Below are 23754 nucleotides of genomic sequence, written 5' to 3' on the forward strand. Positions count from 1 at the left end.
CAAATCAGATTCACAGCCTGTGAAATCTGCTCTTGGTGTTTAGCATTCAAAGGCATCACTATATGTGTTCCAGAACCTAAGACCTCCACCATCTGCTCCATTAGGCACCGGATTTCAGTAGCACTGCTTGATTTACAAAGAGAAGACCAGTAAAAAGAAAAAAGAAACCTCGACATGTCCAACAGCAGTTGCCCAAGAAATAAGAATGACCAGGACCCCTCCCTTTGGGAACCCCGTACCTCCACAGCCTCTACGTACACCACTCCTTCACATTTGCATTGTATTAAAACCTCCAGCAAAAAATTCCTCTTTAAACTACTATAGGTTTCTTTCTGAGTTTCAGGGTTATGCTAAACTTAAGCCTTTATCCTGTGCATCCCTCCTGTTCATTCCACACATGGGTCTTCTTAGCCTTGTTCTTGAAAGGGTCTCTAAAGGTTCTGCAGGTTCCGTTCCAAAAGATGCTTCACCAGCTCATTTTCTATGAAAGAACTAGAGTACCATGGCAATCCGTGATTGATGTCCAAATCGAGGCATCTCACAGCCCTCATTGATCATGATAGGTAAGGTCCAAATTGTTGAACGGTGTTCGGAACTGCAGAGACAGGAAGGGGAAACGGAGTGTGTGAAGTCAAGAGTTCTCTTTGACAAAGCACCTCCCCATAGTCAGAACCAGCCCTTTCAGTGAAACGCTTGGTTCTGTTTTCCTCAGAATAGTACTTAACGGAATATGAATATTTTATACCAGAGGACCTATTTTATTAAACAAGACTTACCTCTAACGAGGATTACTATGGTATACTTAGATTCTATTTAATGTTTTAATTTCCTTTTATAAGAAAAAATTGTCAATAAAGACAAAATAAATAGATACTACAGTAATGAGGGATCAGGCAGAATGTGATACAGAATTTGTTTATAATATGTCACTGTTTTTTGATGATAAAGTTGTCCTGTTTGCAGCAGTTTTAGTATTTTATGGCTTATCCAGTCTACCGGTTTCCGATTTTTTTCTGCTAGTGGGTTTATGTACAAGCTACATGGTATGTTTCTCTGCCCCTCCAGGGGCAGACCGTTAGCTGAAGGTTTCTGCAGTCAGATGAAATTCAGAGCTGTTTTATAATTGCCAAGGGTAAAATTAGCAAAGTCAATTAGTCTCCCTTCGGCTCTTCCCAAAGATGTTAGGGGTCTTCTAGGTAATTGCCATAGGTAACACTTAGGTTTTTAAATATTCCTGAATATAGAAATTGATACATTAATCCTGAGGCAGTAGTCTTCTTACTATTATAGATGGAGTCAAAAATACAAGTTAATAAGATTTTAAATTCAAGAATGACCTTAAAAATTAATGATTGGGTTTTCATTCATTGAATTATGGAACTTTTTATTTTAGTACTTCATTATGTTAAAAGACCTGGACTAAAAGACCTCAGGCTTCAAAGCCGTAAGATTCCTCATGCCATTGATCTAGTTGCTCATGTAGAATATGCTATAATGCTCTGATCATGTGCTCATTTCTTGTTTTTGAGCGTCAAGTTATCACATAGACATAGTAATTAGAGGGAGGATCATAAAATAGAAACATATTATACTTTATAATTTAAAGACTTAAAAAATGTATGTGTAGTGTGTGAAATTATGTGAGTGTGTATGTGCCACATACATGCAAGAGCCCTTGGAGATGAGAAGAGGCCATCAGTTCTCCCTAGAACTGGAGTTACAGTGGTTATGAGCTACCTTGTGGGTGCGGGAACTGAACCTGGGCCCTCTGCAAGAGCAGTAAGAGCTCTAAACTGCTGAACCATCTCTCAGCTGCTATAACTTACCGTTACAGGTTTTCTTCAGTGTTTATATAGACTGGATGTCTGTTTTAAGATTATGCCAAAGTGCGAATAAGACTATTGTATTTAGGAATTGCTATTTGCCATTCTGTGTGTGTGTGTGTGTGTGTGTGTGTGTGTGTGTGTGTGTGTGTGTGTGTGTGAGAGAGAGAGAGAGAGAGAGAGAGAGAGAGAGAGAGAGAGAGAGAAAGAGTCCTTACTTTACAGTGATAAGCCTAACATTTAAAGAAATAAGCTCATGTTGCACCCCCCACCTCCAAAATCATTTTCATTGAGATGAGAGACTGGGAGTCAGCCTGATCTTGTCTGACACCCAAGAGCATTGTTATGATGTCACTGTTGGGGACTGTTCCATTAAGCATTAGTGACTTATAGTTCTAAATAACTGGCAGCACAGATGTACTCCTTACAGAGTGATATATCTCCTTATGTTAATTTTGTCTTCCTACAGGCATAAATATGCTGTTTACAGGGAGAATTTTGTATAAATATGTTCAATTTATGCATATAAATCTCTTTTATATATTTGTGTATGTATATTATATATATTTGTGTTTATTGTATATATTTTTGTGTGTGTATGTATGCATTTATTTAGGTGTGTGTGCATGTGGGTGTGAGAAGGATGGCATATGCATACACATGTAAAGTCCAGATGTCAATGTCAGGTTCTTCCTCAATCGCTCTCCACCTGATTATTTATTTATTTGTTTGTTTGTTGGTTTGTTTGTTTGTTTGTTTGTTTAAATACAGAGCTCACTCTGTATCCTTGGCTGACCGAGAATTTACTATATAAAATGGATTGGCCTCATACCCACAGAGAACTGCCTGGCTCTGCCTCCTGAATGCTGGGATTAAAAGCATGCACCACCATGTCTGGCCAACACTCAGGTTTTTTGAGGCAGGGTCTCCCACTGAATCTTGACTTTGGGGATTGGGGAGCCTCCTCTCTATACCTCCCCTGTGCTGGGGTTACAGGAATGCTCTGTCACACTGGAATTTTCCATGGGTGCTGGAGAACAAGCCTTCATCTTTGCATGGCAGATACTTTACTGGCCAGGCCATCTCCTAGCCCATGTATTTTAAATAAACAGGCTGTTATTGGGGTTTTTGTTTGTTTGTCCTGTCTGTTGTCATTAATTTTGCCTTCTAATTTGTATCAAAAGTGAACTCTAAAACCATGCTATATTATATGAACTTCAGGTTTCCCTTCCCCATCATCTATAATTAATATAGGCACTTCTGAGGTTGGAGATCTAGGTCAATGGTAGAGAGTACTTGCAGGCCCTAGGCTTTGTCCCCAGCATTCAGGACCAGAGGCCTAAAATGGCATTATTATGGTAATGTGCATTTATACCTTTACTAGTGTATTTTACTTATAGAAATTATTTATTTGGGGGTGAGGCTTTTGTGAGATATAGTCTCATGTAGTCCATGCTCTCCTCAGACTTGCTTTGCAGCTGAGGTTGACCTTGAATTCTTGATCCTCCTGTCTCCACCTACTGAGAATTATAGGCATGTACCACCACACCCTCAGCAATTACTGTGTTAATATCTTAAGGCTCTTCAGTCTGACACCCAAGATTAATGTTCTGCCCTGCACATAACCCACTTGTGTATAGGTATTCATGGCCAGAGGAGATCAGTACAAAAGGAAAGTAGACTGTTAAATATTGTAACAGTGAGAGGCCTTCTCTATGTCAGTTAAATGGAACATTCAAAATACCATCATGCAAATACTTCAGAATTCCAAAACAAATTATTGTCTGCTGCTCTTTCCTTATCATTTGCTAACAGAGATACATATGAAGTAGACTTCTTTTTCTGAGTCTGCTTCCTTGGCTTTTAAAGTAACATACTATTAGTATATGTAAAGTATAGTAAAAACTAGAAAGGAAACTATGTCTTTAAAATGTGGTATCTCATTAGAACCTTTAGTGAAAACAATGTAATAATATAGTATTTCTTTGGCAGAGCAAGCACCTGCCGTCATGTAAAGTGAATGTGTCTTTCAAGGTCTGACAACCTGGAAACCTGGCAACAAAATAGAAGAGGCAAAAAGCATGAGCTCAGAACACCCCCAGAAAACAAAACAAAACCCCTGCATTCTACAAAGTACAACTTTTGAAAGTGTTGAGCTCAGTCCACACTCTGGTTGGCGGCACTGGCTACAGTAATCTTTTTTTTGTTGTTTTTTTAGACACAGTTGCACACAAGCCCAGGCTAACCTTGAACTCCCTTTGTAATCAAGAGTGACTTAAATTCCAGATTCTTTTGCTTCCACCTACCAATTCCAGCTGGTATTGCAGGCCTACACCACCAAGTTCAGGTACAGTGATCTTTCACATTTAGCTACCTCCGTTTTTATAATTCCCACTCTCTAGTTTCTAGAAGTCATTTGTTATGAAATCCGCTTTGCCTCCTCCATTTTCGTTGGTATAAATTGTTCGGAGCTATGGGGCAGCAGAAGCTATTTTCAAAGTTCAGTTGTTCCTAACTATGGTGCCTTGTAACCATCTTGCCTAGAAACTTCCTGAGTTGGGAGTTCATGAACAATTAGGGAACAGCTCTGTCTGTCCTCAGCATCTTTAGCTTCCCCATCTAGTATCTCTCACACCCTCCATCCTTTCTTCATCCCACAGGCTTGTACATGGTATCCATCTTTGTATCTTGGACCTCAGTTCATTTCACCTCAGCCAGTCTGTGAAATGCATACAGCATTCCTTCTCTTATTTATTATTTCACCTAAGATAGTCACTTTTTTCTTTGACTTTTCCTTACTCTTTTGAGAGAAAAATATGAGCTAAGAACCTTTTCTTGGAGTTGCAAATCACCAAAGTAAAGAGTGCCAGTGAACTGATTCAGCAGGTCAAGAGGGCCAGTGAACTGATTCAGCAGGTCAAGAGGGCCAGTGAGATGACTCAGCAGGTCAAGAGGGTCAGTGAGATGACTCAGCAGGTCAAGAGGGTCAGTGAGATGACTCAGCAGGTCAAGAGTGCCAGTGAGATGACTCAGCAGGTCAAGAGGGCCAGTGAGATGACTCAGCAGGTAGAGTGCCAGTGAGATGACTCAGCAGGTCAAGAGGGTCAGTGAGATGACTCAGCAGGTCAAGAGGGTCAGTGAGATGACTCAGCAGGTCAAGAGTGCCAGTGAGATGACTCAGCAGGTCAAGAGGGCCAGTGAGATGACTCAGCAGGTAGAGTGCCAGTGAACTGATTCAGCAGGTCAAGAGGGCCAGTGAGATGACTCAGCAGGTCAAGAGGGCCAGTGAGATGACTCAGCAGGTAGAGTGCCAGTGAACTGATTCAGCAGGTCAAGAGGGCCAGTGAGATGACTCAGCAGGTCAAGAGGGCCAGTGAGATGACTCAGCAGGTCAAGAGCTTTGACAGGTAAACCTGAGTTTAATCCCCAGGATCCATGAACTAATTCTGTAAAGTTGTCCTCTGGCTTCCACACATGCACCATCCACATCCACATCCACATCCACATCCACATCCACATCCACATCCACATATCTTCTACATCATGCACACACACAGTAATAATAAGTAAAAAATGTTTTGGCTCTACATCCCAATTACTAGAATTAAAAATATTTGCCATCTTGCCAGACACTTTATTTGATTTTTTAAATATTTTTTAAATATTTATTTATTTCATTTTTTGAGAATTTCTTACAATATATATCCAGTTCTCTTCCCATATCTACCCTCTTCACCTGCTTACCCACCCAACTTTGAGGTGTGTCCCCTGCCCCACATCAAGTCCACTTTGTTTTGCTTGATTGCTTGTGGGCGTGAGGCCTGGCCTGGAGTATGGTTGACCTACCAGCTTTAAAGGAAGCTGATGCTCCCTCTTCCATCAGTTTTCAAATGCCAATCCCTCAGCTAGTGATGGGACTCTATGCCCACATTGCCCACTACCTCTGCTGGGATTTTGTCTGGCTTACCCATGCTGTCAAAATCACCGTGCATTCCTGTGTGTGACTTCCCTGTTGTACCTGGAAAGATTGTTTCCTTGAACTCATCTCTAATGTCTGGCTCTTAATAATCTTTCCACCTCCTATTCCCCAAAGTTCCCTGAGTCTTGGGGGAAGAGTTACAATATACATCACATTCAGGGCTGAGCACTCCACAGTTTCATATATTCTGTATGCTGACTAGTTGATTGTCTCTATGTTAATTGCCACCTACTACAAGAAGAAGCTTTTCTGATGAGGGTTGAGAGATGTACTGATCTGTGAGTATAGCAGTAAGTCATTAGTAGTCATTACAATACTATGCCCATTTAACAGTGTAATAGTAGTAGGTTCTCCCCTAAGGCCTATGAACTATCTAGCCACAAGTTCTTGACCCTGTTAACAGTGCCAGGAATGGGTTCCATCTCATGGAATGGGTCTTAGAGCCAATCAGAAAGTCACTGGTTACTCACGTAACGTTTATACCGCTATTGCGCCAGTCGGCGTATCTCTTCAAGCCAGTCATTATTATAACTTACAGGTTTCACAGCTTGGGAGAATGATAAGTACTTTTCTCCTCCAGTAGTACAGGAGTACCACCTTCTAGCACTATGGAAGCTAAATAAATTGTAAAAGAAAAAAATTAAAGCATGGTAATGCATGACTGTAATCCTCATACTTGGGGAGGTAGAAGCAGGAGATCATGAGATTAAGGTCATTGTGCATTATATAACAGCCAGCCTGGTCTGCATGAGACCCTATCTCAAAATTTTAAAATGGAGAGGGGGTGATAGGGAATTATATTTAAAAATGAAATAATCCTGAAATACAGTATGTGTATGTACCCTCATTCTTTTACTAAGCCAAGATTTAAAGACAATTTAACAAGTACTTGTTTGGTACACACACACACACACACACATACACACACTTTATTTAATTTCAAATATTATAAGAGTTTTGTTTTCTAGTCATCCTTTTTTAATTACAAGAGGATGGCATTCCTAACAGTGTGAAGTAACCAGGCTTTTGTAGGCCACCTCTTTCTTACTTTGTTTTGTTAGAAAGTGTGGCTCAGGCTCCAGACAACTGACTTGCAGGTGCAGTTGCAAACCGTGGTACGTTTGTAATCAGATGCCTGCTCTATTCTACCAACATGAAAAAGAACTCCAAAGAGAGTCAGAGGATCAACTGAGGCTACTTTTCATTAATAGCTCAGTTGTATTGATATAAATTTTGTCTTAGCATTTCCATCATTTTCTTAACACTATTAGAGTTGGAAACACTCAAGGAAAAAAATCACTACCAGCCAAAGTTGGCTTATAGAGCCTAAGCCCAGGAGCAGATTTTATTTATTTAGCAATAGTGACTGGGGAAAGAGCCCTTCTGGCAGCTAATGACCTGCTGGAGTTGTGTGCCCAAGGCAAAGCTTAAGGCCGTTAGTCCAACAGGTCATTAGCTGACAATGCCTGACCCCCAAGGTCGGTTCTGATACTGTAACTGTGAAAACATTAAAGTGGGGTTGTTAGAAAGTATGGCTGTGCCAAGGATGTTTCTTTTTAAGCATTTGGGAAATGCATTCGATTATTTGTTGCTATTCGTAAGTTTTGTCTTTTTTTTCATTTCTCTCCTTTTTAAATTGAGACAAGGTCTTGCTCTGTGGCCTAGACTACCCTCAAACTTGCCATCCTCCTGTCTCATCCTCCTAAGTATTGAGATTTTAGATTTATGTTATCCCACCCAGCTATTTATCTTTAATTGCCTTTGTTCTGGGGTCGTTTCAGACAATAGTCAACAGGAGATTAGGAAACACCAAACATCACGCAGTATGTACCTGTTTTATAGAGGTGAAGTATGATACAACAAAGCAGAAAAAAAGCATGAAGTGTCTAACTTTGGCTTTGGGTTTGTTGTTGCTGCTGCTGTTGTTTAAGGCAGGGTCTCAAGTGCTGGGATTATAGTATAAACCACCACATCCAGTTTATGCAGTACAGTTTATACCGTACATCTGACCCTATGGATCAGATCCAAGGCTTTGACCAATGTGGGGGTATATGTTTTTAATCCCAGCACTTAGGTGGCAGAAGCAGACAGATCTTCTTCAGTTTGAGGCCAGCCAGAGCTACATAACAGAGACCCTGTCTTTAAAAACAAAAACAAAACGTGGAGGCACACTTCTTTAATCCCAGCACCCAAACGCAGGTGGATCTCTGAGCTTTTGGCCAGCCTGGTCTACAGAGTTGAGTTCCAGGAAAGTCAGGGCTACACAGAAAATCCCTATCTTGAAAAACAAACAAAAAAATCAACAACAGCAGCAGCAGCAAAGGGCTTCCTACTTGCTAGGTAAGCACTGTACAACTGAGCTAGATCCTCAGCTCAAGCTGTTTTCCTTTTCTCTTACCCCACCCATTCTTCTCTTCCTCTCTTGTTCTCTTTCATTTCTTTAATTAGTTATTTAACACTCTCAGAATTTGAAGTTCAAGTCAGCCATCTTTTTCTGCAGACTACTTATCAATCCTGGGATTGGTAGCACCTTAACTATTAACTCGTAAATAGTGGGATAAATATTCCACTACAGTATCAAGGAGACTTCGTAGAGAACTTTAGGAAAGTAAGTAATAAGCAAACGCAGTTTTTGTTTTTGTTTTTAGTTTTTTTATCTATAAAGTCAAGGCAACATCATGTCTGTCTTCTGGATTCTCGACAGTTCTGATATTCTCTAATTCTGAGAGTTGTAGGAAAGAGTCAAAACTGGCAATATCGAGCTTGATCCTGGCATGAAGATGGCATAGTCTGTGAATACAACAAAACACTCAAGTTAATAAAGTCAGGCATACTTAGAGAACCCAAAATCGTTTAGATATGTCCTAGATGTGAAAAATTTCAAACATATTCCAGGATTCTAACAACAGTGCAGTTCATTGAGTTTGCTCTTCCTGGTAGGTGCGTGTGGAGAAACTTAAGTGACTTCATTGTCTGAATACTTTAAAATACATATGGTAATAGGGAAATATAAATTTCTGAGGTAATGGTGCAGCAAAGTGGTAACTTCAAATTTATTTTGAAATAGTTATGATTTCATGCAACTAATTCACATATTAGAGTGGTATTTGCACACAATAAAATACTTTATGTGCATTATACTAAGCAGTGAAGATATAATTAAAAGCCATTTTGGTCTCTTAAGCCATTGTCCACTCTCATGCTGAGAAAGTATTTTCTGTTGTTTTTAACAAAATCTTAATCATTTGATTTTACCAATAAAGACTCGGGAGCCAGATGTTGGGGTAAAAGCCTGCTAGCTCAGAGAGGCAGAGAAAGCATCCAGCTGACCTTCCTCCTCAGCCAGCATCCCAGGAGCCTCCTCTTCCTCATATGCCATCTCAAACAAGACTCTTCCAATTGAATGTTCCTCCTTTTCACTTCCTGTGCGTCTCTCTATCCGTGCTCCTGGCTCCCTCTTACTCTGTGTGGTTTTTTTCTTAATAATCCTATGTTCGCTTCTTGTCAACTGGCTGCTTGCTCCACCTCTTGACCTGTGGTTGACTTTATTTAATCCTATTTACAATATTCAAGCAGAAATCTCTTGGATTAAAGATGTGTGCTAGGGCTGAGCCACACCACAACGGAAACAGGTTTTCCCAGTAACTAACACAGTCTCAGGGTTCACAGTGATCGCATGTCCTGCAACAGTGTTCCTCTGCATTGGTCCTTTGGCCACTGCCCGTTTGAGTCCCTTATCATCACTGCCTAGTAAACTCTATGTTGACAATTACGGGTGGGAAGAGGGAAGCAGATTATAAGCGGCATGTGGGCACACACTTGCAGTCCCAGTACTTGAGAACTGAGTTTGGGGACACAGAGCCAGGGTACATGTTTAGACAACATGACACTAATATAGATATACAGTTTGGACCAAGATGGCTAATGGTGGGCATCTTGGGAAGCTGTGAGTCAGGAAAAGATGGCTGATACCCGCTTTCCAGGGAACCTTAAGGTAAGCAGTGACAGCGTCTGTTATGTAACGATGGCAGAATGACACTTTTCTGTGGGTTTTGTATAGATGTGGCCGTGAGGCCAGAGGCATGAGCCCTTGCTTTTGCCTTCACCAGTCTGCATGTGTGTCTGTGTGTGTTCTTCATGTGCTACCATGTGCCTGCGAGTCTGCCTAATGGTCTGTGTGAATAAAGTGTGTCTTTTCTGTTCATGAATCCTCATCCCTTCAACCTCCTCACCTCCAGTGACCTTCCTGCTTTTGTGGTTTGGGAGCTTAGAAGCCAGTCTGGCCTACATATCTGTTCCAGACCAGCCAATGGATTACATAGCAAAATCCTGTTTCAACAAATGAAATAAAACAAAAACAAACAAACAATAAAAAGCCAATTGTAATAGAGGATATGTATGTGCTTAGCCTGCACAGGATGCTGTGTTCAATCTACCACTCCTCCAAGAAAATGCTGATTGTGTATCTTAATAGTCTGAAGAGTTTCTGACCACAGACTAGCCCAGAGTATGATGCAACCAGCCCCAAACTTCTACCATGTCATTTTCTTTGAGAGGGAAGGGAGAATTCCCTAATTTTTGGAGCACAATACGAGAACACACTGTTGGAGTTCCCTTGAAGCCTAGGTTTTTGAAGAGCTGTACAGGTGTTTGGGAAGAATACAAGTATAGTTTTACACAAGCTGTGTGGATTTTAGTGTACAAATCGTGCCTGCATTTCCAGACCTCCTTTTACTGTAGAAACCTAGGACTATTGTGGAATTGCAAATCGCTACCTTCCAGCACGGCCCAATTAGAAAAGGAACTAACAACTGAGCTGTGTAAGTGCACACATGATGTAAGTATAGGCCTTATTGTGAGGTTGCCTTCCAGTGCGGCCCAATTAGAAAATGAACTAACAACTGAACTGTGTAAGTGCATACATGAGGTTGCACTTTAAAAACGTTGAAAGCAACGTGTACAAAGCAGCATTCTGCCATCTTTCAGCGCCATCTTTGAGAATCCCTGGGTGAAGCACTGTAAGCAACATGGATATTATCAGCCCCATTAAAGAAAACAGGCAAATCACTGGAATAGTCGTCACATTCTTTTAAAGTTCAGCCTAACTATGATAGTGCCCAGAGGATACAAAGCACTGAGTGTGGCATCCTAGCTACAGCGGACTCATCTTCATCAGTTCCCGTGGTGGAGAATTGGAAAGTAGAACGGAGACAGTTGCATCACGGTGTCGGAACTGCCTTGTTTTCTTCAGTAGTCATTCAAGTCTCAGCACCTGTTCTAGCCAGACAGCTTTTCCACGAGCATCTCATTTTTCCTTTTTTCACGCAAATGTTTAAGGTTTTAAAATTACCTGCATTTTTTCAGGAGCCAATTTGGCATTTAAATTGGTGATTACTTGACTTTGGTCAGTGGTAAATAATCAGTGGTCAATGGCAAAAAATTACCTTTATTCAAAAAGTAGCAATTTTTTTGGATTGCTTTTGTTTTTTGTTTTTTTAAGATTTTAGCTAACAAACTAGCTGTGTTAACAATTGTTAATTTTTTTTTTTTTTTTTTTTTTTTTTTTGGTTTTTGGAGACAGGGTTTCTCTGTGTAGCTTTGCGCCTTTTCCTGGAACTCACTTGGTAGCCCAGGCTGGCCTCGAACTCACAGAGATCTGCCTGGCTCTGCCTCCTGAGTGCTGGGATTAAAGGCGTGCGCCACCACCGCCCGGCAACAATTGTTAATTTTTAAATGCAGCTGGAGGTGGTGACTCATATCTGTAAAAGGTTGATGCAGGACAATTGTCGCAAGTTTGAAGCCATCCTGTGCTACAAAGTCATGAGACCCTATCTCAGACAAAATAGAAACTACAGCTGTGAATGGAGAGCTGATGTAAATGTAGATACGTCTGAACATGGAGCTGGTTCTTGGTAATCCTAGATAGGTAAAATGAGGCCCAGAGAAATGACCTGGATGGGCTGAGGGCTTACAGCGCATCTGTGTGTAACTGTCTTAGTGATCTAGACAAAGGATGTGTCCATTGAGTGTATTACAAAGTATGTCAGATGTGATAAAGTTGCATATTAGAATTCATTTAGGCATGATCCCTAACCACTCCCTTATGAGGGAAAGGTTTTTATTGTGAATAAGAGAGAAACTATCCAGAGGCATCTGGAAGAATCCAAAGCAGAGAGAAGGAAATAGCCTGGGCATGGCCATGCCTGTCTGTGGAGGGACTGGAGAGTGGAGAGGGTGAGAAAGCAGGAGATAGAGAATGGAGCGTAGGGAGAGAGAACAGCAAGGGTAGCTGAGTTGTCAGGAGGGTGAGGAGTTATAGGAGGACCGGGTCAGGAGGCTAGGGTGGACTTTGTAAGTAGAGACTGAGGGAGCCTGGAGGCCACAGGAGCTTTGGTATGCTGATAACCACCCCAGGTAGCCATAGGTCCCTTCTGCCAGACATAAGGGAAATGACTCCTTTGGCGGATGGGAACCAGTTTCACAAGTTCCTGAGGAATGCGGCTTTGATAAAACTTGCAGCAGTCCTACAGTCCAGCTTGAGCTCATTTCTGGATGTATGGGCTTCCTGAGACCTAATAGTCCCGCAGTGGTGTTTGAACCGCAAACCTCTAAGGCTGCCACTTAGTTAAAGGAATTTTTAAGTTTTTATTTACTCGGGGGGAGGAGATGTACCACAGTGCATGTGTGGCAGTCAAAGGACAACTTACCTGCAAGGTCAGTTCTCCCTTATGTTATTGAGCTTGGGGGTCACAGTCTGTGCTACAAGACAGGTCCAGCTGCCTATCTTCAATAAGCGAAATTAAAAGAAGACAGCAAAAAAGGGAGATTTTATTTAGTGGCCACATTGGGGAGAGGGAAAAAAACGAGACATTCACAGTGAAGGTGTGGTCCTGCCCACCCTTAACCCACCGTTGTCTGGGCTTCCATCTGTCCTGTAAGATAGACAGACCACCATCTATCCTGTAAGGTGGTCTGGCAAGTCGTTGGAACTGTGGAAAATCTCTTTCTGGGAGACAGGTTCCTCCGGGCCTTTTTTCTTCTTCCAGCCTGAGATACCTGAGTAGATTCTCATTTCTATGGGGCCCATTGTTTCAGCAGTCTGATAGTCAGATTGAGAGACTGAATTCTCATTCTTTCTCTGTCTCTGTCTCTCTCGGTCTCTGTGTGTCTCTGTGTCTCTGTGTCTCTGTCTCTCTCTGTCTCTGTCTCTCTGTCTCTCTGTCTCTCTGTCTCTCTCTCTCTCTGTCTCTCTCTCTCTCTCTCTCTCTCTCTCTCTCTCTCTCTCTCTCTCTCTCTCTCTCTCTCTCTCTCTCGTCTCACTGTGTAGCCCTGGCTGTCCTGGAATTAATTGTGTAGACCAGCTACCCTCATACTCAGAGATCCACCTGCCTCCGCCTCAGTGCTAGAATTAAAGGCGTGGTGGTGCACGTTGGCCACACAAGCATCTCATCTGCCAGGCTGGTTACACTTGCACCCTGTGGACCTTCAGGATTGAAATCAGATTGTCACGCTTGGTGGCAAGCACCTTTGCCCATGAGCCCTCTTGCTAATCCTTATTGAAGGAATTGTAACTTAATGGGACTAGTTTTTTGAGTACAGTGCCGGCCATATAGTAAGCTATCAGCAAGCATTTATGCAGCGAGTACACCAGCTGATACAGAATGGAATCTCAGAACTGTGTACTCTATCTTCTTGAGCTTATGGGTCTATTTCAAGTTGTATATATTGTGATTTTATACTGTCATGTAGTTAGCTGAAGTCTTCCAAAACCCTTGTCGCCAGTAGTTTATTAAGCATCGTATCAGCTGCTCTAAATTAAAGGTGAAGATTATCAATTTGCAGAGTTTTTGCTGCACCTGTCCTGATGGCCGTGCCATCTTTCCCTGCTGTCCCTCCTTAGCCAGAACTTAGCTCAGCAGAACAGATTGTCGCCCTCCCACAGAAACACAAGGCCTGCCTTCCACGCCTGGCAGCATTGAAAAGCCTCCCTTCACACAGCCTTCCTCCAGAACTTGTGGTTAGTGCTGTGTTTGGTGTATAGAGCTTTCCTCGGTGACTTCAGGAAACCTGGTCCTGGTCTGGGCATGGCGTGGAGAGCCTTCTTTCAGAGACTGCAGCATGGCTAGATCAAAGCCATTCATTTATATTAATCAGCTTGCAGAATAGGGCTCAGCTGGGCTGTTCGTGCCCAGCTGGTGGCTGAGTAGACTGCACCCCTAATTTGGCCATAGTTACTGCTGCCTGTGTTCTTCAGAGGTCACCACCTCGGGGAGGCTGCCAGCCTGGAAGCTCTAGCCTAGCCCTGGGAACTGAATCCACCTGAAACAAGACAAGGTGTTTGAACCCAGTTTGTAAATGATAAAGACCCTTACAGACACTAATGGTATCGTCAGTCTCTATAGGAGAATGCTATACTTACCCAGGCCCTCACAGCCTCACGCTGGAGTGCACGTCTTCCCACCTTTTGCTTAGTCTCTCACACGCCCTGTGCTTCATTTGTGCTAAGAGAACTAAGAACGATCCCCACTGCTCTGATACCCTAGGCTTCCTCTAATTCTATCGCTATTCCTTTCCTTTCCTTTTTTTTTTTTTGTTTTGTTTTGTTTTGTTTTGTTTTTCGAGACAGGGTTTCTCTGTGTAGCTTTGCGCCTGTCCTGGAACTCACTTGGTAGCCCAGGCTGGCCTCGAACTCACAGAGATCCGCCTGGCTCTGCCTCCCGAGTGCTGGGATTAAAGGCGTGCGCCACCACCGCCCGGCTCCTTTCCTTTTTTAAAGATGTGTTTATTTTTATTTTCTGTGTACCACATGTGTGCCTGGCACCCTCAGAAGCCAGAAGAGGTTGTTGGATCCCCTGGAGCAGGAGTTACAGATGGTTGTAAATTGCCATGTGGGTGCTGGGAGCCCAATCTAGATCCTCTGCACAAACCACAAGTCCTTTTAACAACTGAGCTCTCTCTCTAGTCCTCCCCCATCTGTAATTCTATATTTTCCTGATAATATGAATGGCCTGTATTTATGCTAAAACCATATTTTGTTTTTCTTAAACTGTTTAAAAGCTAGGCCAGAGCACAGTTTTAATCTCAGCACTCAGGAGGCAGAGGCAAGTGGATGTCTATGAGTTCAAGGCCAGCCTGGTCTATGTAGAGAGTTCCAGGACTGCCAGGGCTACATAGAAGCTGTCTTTAAAAAAAAAAAAAAAAAAAAAAAGGAAATGACAGTGTCCTGGCGTTTTTGTTTCTAAGTCCCCTAGGATGACCTTCAGCTTGTGGCCCTTTGCTTCTGCCTTCCGAGTGCAGGGATCGCGTGTGCACCGCCTCACCCGGTGTTTGCAGTGCTGGTGATTGAACACAGGATCTTTGCATACTAAGCAAGCACACTACCAGCCGAGCTACATCTCCAGCCTGGAAATTTACTTTTCCCTAAGAGTGTTCTTGCCTTTGCTTCTGTCTTTCAAGGGAGATGATCTAGGAGTGCTGTGTACTTGTGTGTGATTGATGCTGTCAGCATCACAGATGTGCACACACAACTGTTTCCTTTGCTAAACAGCTGTTAAGAATAGTAAAGGCTGGGGTGCTCTGTGTTCATATACCTACAGAATAAAATGATAGAATCCATGTTGTATTATTATTCCACATTGTCATAAATATAGTAAAGACTGGCACTAAAAATAACCTTTCAAGGGCCAGCAAGATGGCTCAGTGGGTAAAAGTTCTTGCTGTACATACCTTGCGCCCTGAGTTTGATCCCTTGAGCCTAAATAAAGATGGAAGGAGACAGCCAACTCCACAAAGTTTTCTTCTGGCCTCCACACACAAGCTGTAGCATGTGTCCACATGCACACGTCACAGACACAGTAATAAATTTTTAAATCTTATTTTATTGTGTTTATTGGTGTTTTCTCTACATGTATGCCTGCGTACCACATGCATGCCTGGTATTGCAAAGGATAGAAGGGGGTGTTAAGTCCCCTGGAGTTGTGAGTTGCCCATGGGTGCTAAGAATCAATCTCGGGTCTCCTCTGGAAGAGTAGCTCTTAACCACTGGTCCATCTCTCCAGCCCCACACCGAAACCCTTTCAAATGGAATTAAATATTACCTTATCACATCAGCTCAATCCCTTGAGCCCTACAGCCACCACACACGTTTATAGTTCTCTTTTTCCCCCTAAAGATTTAGTTATAGTTTGCTTTAGCTTTTAATCCAAACTGGTCTGGTACACTGACTAAACATCCCTAGCATTCTTGAATTCAGTCCATCTGTCAGTTGCTGGCTGACAGGACTCCTGAATCACGTTATTGAGAAAGGCATGGCTTGTCTACACAGAATACTTAGCAGCACTTACTGATCTTATTTTGGCTAGTCTAGAGACTATTGACTGACAATATCCTGTAAATCAGTTTGTGGATGTAACTCAGCTTGGAGCCCCTCGGAGAATAAAAACAGAATATGCTGGCCCTCTCCCAAGGGGGGAAAACTTACTGTTTTACCCAGTTCCAAAAGTAGCATAATGAAAAGGGGTGGGATTATAATATGTGATCTGTTTAAGCAGTTGGTAAATTTAGCCATTTTAAATATGAGTGATTTAGAAAGATTGGAAATTTTTAATTAAAAATTTTCTAGTCTCTCACTTTTACATTATCATCTTCCCTTTTTCTTTTTTCCTTTCAGACTTTTTCTTTGTGTATAAAACACAAATTTCTGGCCTCATTATGCTTTAGAAATACCTATCAGATTATTCTGTTTCATCGCCAGCCTTTTTTGATTACGAATATTTCACAGATAACTTTACATAGTGATGCAGGAGCCCTTTTTCCTAGAGGAGAGGCTTTGCTTTTCTCTCAGCACTGTCTACTTTCTCAGTTTCCATTCTTTGTGAAGACAGTTTATTAGAGTTTTCAGGACTCAGCATTTTGTCTTTTGCTTTGGTTTGGTTTGGGTTTTCCTTGCGATGCCCAGGGCCTTGTGTCTACTAAGCGAGCGCTCCACCACGGAGCTCCAGGCCCAGTCCCAGCCATGCCATCCTTCGTTGACTCAACTACAGCTTCTGTCTGCTGCCCACTATCGAGGTAGGCCATGAGTCATAACACTTTCCAGTGGAAATAGTTGTATTGTCATTCTTCGTGCCTTAGAACAAGAGAGATGCATCCAGAAAATTCCACAGAGAAGGGAATCAAAACTTCAGATGAATCTGGTGGTGTAGCCCACAATCCCAGCTACTCAGGAAACTGAAGCAGGAGGATCACAGTTTCAAGGCCTGCCTGGGCTAGAGTGAGTTCAAGAGCAGCCTGGGCAACTTAATGAACCCCTTCCTCGAGATAAAGTGAAAGGAAGGCTCAAATGTAGCTCAGTGGTAGAGTGTCCTACATAAATGAAGCCCTGGGTCAGTCCCCAGTAGCAGCAAAAAGAAAAGAAGAAAATCACCACAGAGGGTAAATAAAGTCCGTGACAGGCTGGTAGATAAAAGTATAGCATAGGAACAAACCCTGAACAAAGACGGTCCCACTCAGCATGCTGATATGGGAGGAGGCGACTGCATGGAGCCACACCACCAGAAAAAGAGCTCCAGGCACTAAGGACTAAGAATGGAAGAACTAGTCCTTTCCAGGCAGAGCTCACCCCTAATTGGTTATGCTGTGGGAAGTGGTCAGCCTTGAAATTACTATATACATACAACATTATAGAAACTTAGCAGGTTACATTTATATATTCAGGGGAGAGAGAGCGAGAACATTCGAAGAAAAAGAGGTCATGAATTTTTGAGAGAGCACGGAGGTGCGTGGGAGGGCTGAAGAGAAGAAAGGGAAGGAGGGAGGGGTGATGTAACTGTGTTATTACAGTTTCAAAATAAAAATTACAAAAGTAAAATAAAACTTAAACCCTCAAAAATATACAGTGTAGAGGAGAGGACGTTTTTAAAAATATGTAGGTAGTAATTATATTAGGAGGTATTCCATCCAAGTTCATACATAAAAGTTTTTCCATGTTTATTTGCTGTTATGGTTTAAGTCGGCAATGTCCCCAAGCATCATGGAGATACTTGGCCTTTGGCTGGTGACATTAATTTGGGACATTTTGGAAACCTGAAGAAGTGGTGGCTAGCTAAAGGAAGTGGGGATTTGATTAGATCTTACGGGTCTGCTCTCACTGGCTGCTTCCTGACTCCTGTGGCATAAACGCTCTTCTGCCGTGTGTTCCACAGCCATGGTTCCTTCTTATGAACTAGACCGTCTGAAGCCATGAGCCCACAGCTATCCCCTTCCTGAGGCTGTTTCTATCAAGAACTTTGCTTCACAGCAGTGCAAAAGCCCACTAGTGTCTTGCCTAAATATAAATGCTGAGATTGGCTTTTTTTTTTTTTCCTCCTTTGGTTTTTAGAGACAGGATTTCTCTGTGTAGCCCTGACTGTCCTGGAACTCCACTCTGTAGACCAGGCTGGTCTCGAACTCAGAGACCTGCCTTTCAACTGCTAGGATTAAAGGCATGTGCCACCACACCTGACTGAGATTCATATTTCTGGTAGAATTTTCGAGCTACAGAGAACCCTCACAAACCCTCTTCTGAACCCCTCCTTCATCTTACATTTTAAGGAAACCAGAAGTAGAATTGATCCACCTCCAGTCTCACAACAGAAATCCGTGGCCATCCCTGGACCAGAACGAAGATGCTCTCACTCTTGGTGTCTGCTCTGTTCTCTTGCACTGCCTTCTCCTTGGGCTGCCAGGGGCTCCAGTTGAGACACTTTGCTTTTCCCTGGACCTGAAGAACAAGCTCCCTGAATATTCCTCAAGGTTGTTCTTGTGTGGAACACCAGGGAGCCTGGAGAGGAAGTCTTAGAAGGTTTGGAGTTGAGGTCCCAGATTCCTCTCTGGGGGCCATTATCTTCACCAGCTCTTGAAACAGTGTTTAATCATGCACACACAACATACGCCCCTCTAACATTACTTTAAGTCGTACCCTGAGTGCGCATGTGGTGATCAGAGGACAGCTGTGGGAGTCACTGACTTCCTTCCCACCACGTGGGTCTTGGGGATTGGACTTCCTGGCAGCTCTACACACCGAACCACTCCTGGCAGCCCGCCACAAGTGCCTTTGATGGGAAGTTATTTCCCAAGAACCTTAAGTTGGGGCGGAAGAGATGACCCAGTGGTTAAGACCGTTTGTTGTTCTTGCAGGGGATCTGGATTTGGTTCCCGCACCCACATCAGGCAGCTGTGAGCTGCTTGTAACTCCAGTCCCAGGAGACCCTCTTCTGGCTCCATGGACACCTGTGAGCATGTGGTGCGCATACAGATGAGCAAGCACACGCATGCTCATAAATAAAATGGGGTTTGGTTTGCGGTTTGGTTTTTTTTTTTTTTTTTTTTTTTTTTTTTTTTTTTTTTTTTTTTTAAGAGTCTGAACCAGGCCTGCCTATAATTCCAGCACTCCAGAGGCAGAAACAGGAAGATCTCTTTAAGTTCAAGGCCAGCGTAGCCCACATAGTGAGTTCCAGCCAGCACTGGAACAAACAATGTTAAATGAATTTACTGCATTATGAATGAGTTCTTTATATAAATATTTGCAGTTTTAAAGCAGGTTGAAAATTAAATGCATTTTTCTTTGTTATGATTATTTAAATTAACGTTCCAGGCTATGAAAAGACATTTTACATGTACAGTGGACACGTTAGCCTAGGATGCAGTCAACTCCTTTAGGCTGTTCCTGTTTTTCATGCTATCCCTTTTGTTTCTCTTTTCTGGTTGCCATAGCTAGAGGTATATGTTCAGATACAGCCAGTTATAAGTATAGTTCATTAATAAACTATGACTATAACAATTGTGTTAAGAGAAAAGAGTCAGAACAAAATGTTTTTGTTGCTTTTGCCCCGTCTGGAATTTCAGGGGGGAATTTCTGGGTCATCCAGAGCCAGATCTGCAGTTAAAAGTTCATGCCATCATTTCCACAAGTCCACACTGGACTTTCTCTGGATAAATCCTTCTTCATGTTACCAGTGCTGCTCTCAGGGCTCCGACTATTTCAGAACCATGGCATCTCTCAGCAAGTGATTGATCTGTATTATGTGTCCAGCCATCAAGGAGATCTTGGGATGTTGCTTGTATAAACTGTAATCCAATCTGATGCTGTGTGTTTAGTTACAGTCTTTCCTAGACCTATTGGCGATATTCAATCCTTCTGGATTTGGAAATAGGGCTTATCTGATACTTTCAGGGGAAAAACATCCATTCATTTTTCTCTGTTCCCCACTTAAATAACTCAGCACATCTGGTAGTATTGTAGGATCATTGTGCTTCCAGTTCCTCTGTAGCTTACATAGCTATAATACTCCTTAAGTATTTAGTTTCCTAAAGGACAATGTGATTTGAAGAAGAGGGGGAGACTGTGGGTCTTACAAATTAGCTCGAGTGCAGAGATAGAAAAAAAATGCCTTTAATCAGCAAAACTTCCATATCAGTAGCAGTATGCAGTATGAATGTAAATAGAGCTAAATGTTCATATGTTAAAATTTTAAAGCAAGTCTTCAAATTGATGTCACTTGCCTCTAAGAAAATACTTATTAAATACAAGGTACCCAAAATTAAAGTATCTTCATGTTTGAGTATGTATCCCTTGGCTTACTTCAATTACAGCTATGATAAAAGCTGAAACCAAATCCTTTAATTCAATCAGAACTGAGCTGAATTTTAGGAAGCCAAGAATAGAAACCAGATACAGGCTGTGTAACATAGGAAGTTAAATAGACCAGTGTGAAGACTGGTGAGGAGAGGGTGGGGCAGCCTTGAAGAACTGTTTGAAATGGTTGCGTTGAACCTCACCAGTTATCCAGCTATGTGAGCATCTTGAATGAAGATGCTTCATGTGAACACTTACAAAGAGACCACTTCCTGTTTTCTGCTTGATTCACAAACAGGTTCAACACCTTTGATTTGTTTGGGTTTGTTTCTTCGTTTATTTTCTTGTAGTTAACCTTAAATAATAACAGTTCTGCTAAATTTGCTCTCAATATTTATAGTTCTGTCAAAATTTTCAGTGTTTATGGTATATTTGACCCAGGGGTCCTATACCAAATATGTCCATAGTGCATTTTTCATTGTTGTTGGTGTACCAGGGCCCCAGACTTAGTAGGCTCCAAGACCTTAGCACACTTGACTCCGTGATGGAAGTACCATTGTTCAGGTTGTAAAACTCAACACGTAGACAGCACCACCTGCCAAAACTAAAACAAGGGCCTAATCCACGGAAGTCCATAGTTATGGAAAAGACTCTAAATTCACTAACCTTGCTTTTTGGCTTCTGTAGTTGTGCTTCTGGCTACCTGTGCTTGTTAACTGAGTAATGTCAACCTAGGACATGATTTTTGTGCTTAAAAGCGCACCCTGAGAAAGGCTTGGGGCTTTCAGGAATCCCAAACACTCAGTGTAGTCACCGGCCAGCTAATGAAAACTTTCTATTGTCTTAACCCAGGTCCAGGCATCTTCTCTGGTGAGTACTCCACAACAGTTGGGTTTGTCGGAGAACAGGTCTTTCTTGTAGCGCTGGCCATTTTGTAATTTGTTATGTAGTCCAGGATGGCCTTGAACTCACAGAGATCTGCCTGCTTTGCCTGGGAAGTGCCGTGACTAGCAAAGTGCACTACCACGTCCCGCTCCGTGTGTTTTAAGTGCAGTAGAACAGATACGTGAAAGGAGAGCCATTTTCTTACTGCTGTGTGTTCTCTCAGAATTAAGTGTGAGAGTTAGCATTGTAATGGTTCCCGGAATGGGCTGCTGAAAAGTATCCACTAGACAGAAACAAACATGCAGAAAAGAAATTAAGCTAATAGTCCATTCATTATGTGAAATTTAAAATTAGGTTCAAAATGGTTACTACTGGATTTTCATGTATATTGGTGAAATGCTATGCTTCTAAGATTTTCTTTGTGCTTGAATTATGACGAGAAAAAAGTTGGATCACAGCTTTAATGTCCAGGTGGGCAATCCGTTTGCCAGAATCTTTGCACATAACTCCAATTTTTTTGTCAAACACAAATCCAAACCCTGCATCGTGACCAAGCCTCCTGAAGCTAAAAAAAAAAAAGCTACACGTTTGAATTGTTCTTTCAGGTTTTCTTCCTTCTTGTCTTTTAGGTTGTGGAACTTTTAACAAGTGCTCTTAAGGACTTGGTGCATGGAGTATACCAGGAAAATTCTTCTTCGGCTAAGGTACAGAATTGCAGACTTGTTGTAAAGTGTTAGGTTAAAAGTGCTGCTGCAAAGCCAGGGGCAGACACCAAACATTTCATTCTTGTTCATGTTTAAACTCTATGTGGGTTGTTTTTTGGTTAGTGTTTTGGCTACAAATTCATGGCCATACGCTCAGTACATGGCAGCTTTAGCCAATTAATGCAACCTCTTCTCCTCTGGCTGGAACCTCAATCTGTTCAGTCTGCAGCAGCCGGGCGACACCAGGGCACTGCTGGCTGGCAGGTAGCAGTCAGAAGGGCAGCTGGCAGGAAGGAGCGTTTGTGCAGAGGGGCAGGGCCCAGCCGCCCCAGAGAAAGAGGGCCTGTGTCAGTGCGCTCCGGTTTGGCTGGCAGGAAGGGCGGGCACGGGAGCAAAGCGGCTTTTTATCCAAGGTCCCGAATTTACCGCGTTATTAGAGTCTCTGTGATAGAAACTAGGACTGTTGCACACTTGGATTGTTTTGATTAATTTTATAGGTTCAGAATTAGGGCTTTTTGACTCACTTAACAGGTCATCTCAAGAAAGGTTAGGTTTTATTTCCTTAAAATGCAGTTACTTCATTTCAGTGGGAAATTAGATATGAAGTGCATGCTTCACTGCCCAGCACCGTCATTTACCATGATACCTGCTGTTAGAAGGGAGTCCTCTCAATGGTTCATTATTCTAACGTCCTTAATGCCTGTAGTAGCAGATTTCACTCACTGCAAACTAGAAAAAAATATGTATGTGTGCACATCCTAAGCATTAACACGTCCACTTGAAAAAAATAAAGTTGATTTTCCTAGAAGTGAAACAGGGCATGAGCAACTTAGATTTAAAAGCCTTTTTCTCATCTGAAGTAACTCGAACTCTGCAAAGTTACAACAGTGGTGAGTGAAATGTGAAGAATTTTGTACCGCGGGCATTGCTGGCATTTGATTCAGGGGAGCACTAGCCCCGAGAGGCACAGCTGACCTCACCCGAGCAGCGTGGGGGGTGGGGACCTCACAAGATGTAGAGCAGCCAGCCCTGTTGGCAAGGTTTTTCAAAGACGAGAGTGGCTCTCTCTGTGACTGAAGGGTGACACATGACCCGGCCTACTCAACAGAAGTGTGACAATGACGGCCGCTAAGCAAGTGGCCTTTTCAATGATTTGCCTGCTTCTTCATTTGATCTTCACAAAAGTGAGTGAGTGAGAGAGACAGAGACAGAGAGAGAGCGAGCTATGAAGATGGAGATTTAGAAAAGGTTGAATGATTTTTCAAGGTTACACAACTTACTACCAAGGATTGGAACTCTAGTGCTCTGCTCTTAGCCTTGTCCTCTACCCCTGCTCTGCCTTATCCAACCCTGATTTGACAGCTTCCGTAGGCTGTACCTAAGGTCTCATCAAATCATTACTACAGTGACCTCTTGATGCGGGTAGACGTTGTTCTCGCCTGGGATGTTTCGGAGGCATTCAACTTAATCCCATATAAAGTATTCATTAGTTACTAATATCTGTCCATTTTGTTTTTTAGGGTGTTTATTTGTTGAGACAAAATGTCTTGATAAGTTTGGCTGGACTCAAAACAATCTGCCATGAGTTCAAGGTTAATCTGAACTACATAATGACATCTAGGCCTGAGATATGAAGTGGGACTGCCTCAGAGAAACAAAACAAGTGTACACACTGTGTAATTCTCCTGCCTCTGCCTTCCTTAGCCTTCCCCTGCCCACCATGAGGTCATAGGTGTGCCACTCACACTTGAG

General features: G+C 42.4%; 1 protein-coding gene across 1 annotated transcript in view; it reads left to right on the plus strand.

Moving 5' to 3' along the window:
* The window catches only part of Pdss2 (decaprenyl diphosphate synthase subunit 2), a 244630-nt gene that overhangs the window by 127593 nt on the left and 93283 nt on the right, over positions 1-23754 (plus strand). The window contains exon 4 of the mRNA XM_052751549.1: positions 21928-22002. Within this exon, the coding sequence (XP_052607509.1) occupies positions 21928-22002 (75 nt within the window). The remainder of the gene's footprint in view (positions 1-21927; positions 22003-23754) is intronic.

The sequence above is a fragment of the Peromyscus californicus genome, unplaced genomic scaffold, assembly GCF_007827085.1.
Source record: "Peromyscus californicus insignis strain IS unplaced genomic scaffold, ASM782708v3 Scaffold_22__1_contigs__length_63687245, whole genome shotgun sequence".
Taxonomy (NCBI): domain Eukaryota; kingdom Metazoa; phylum Chordata; class Mammalia; order Rodentia; family Cricetidae; genus Peromyscus; species Peromyscus californicus.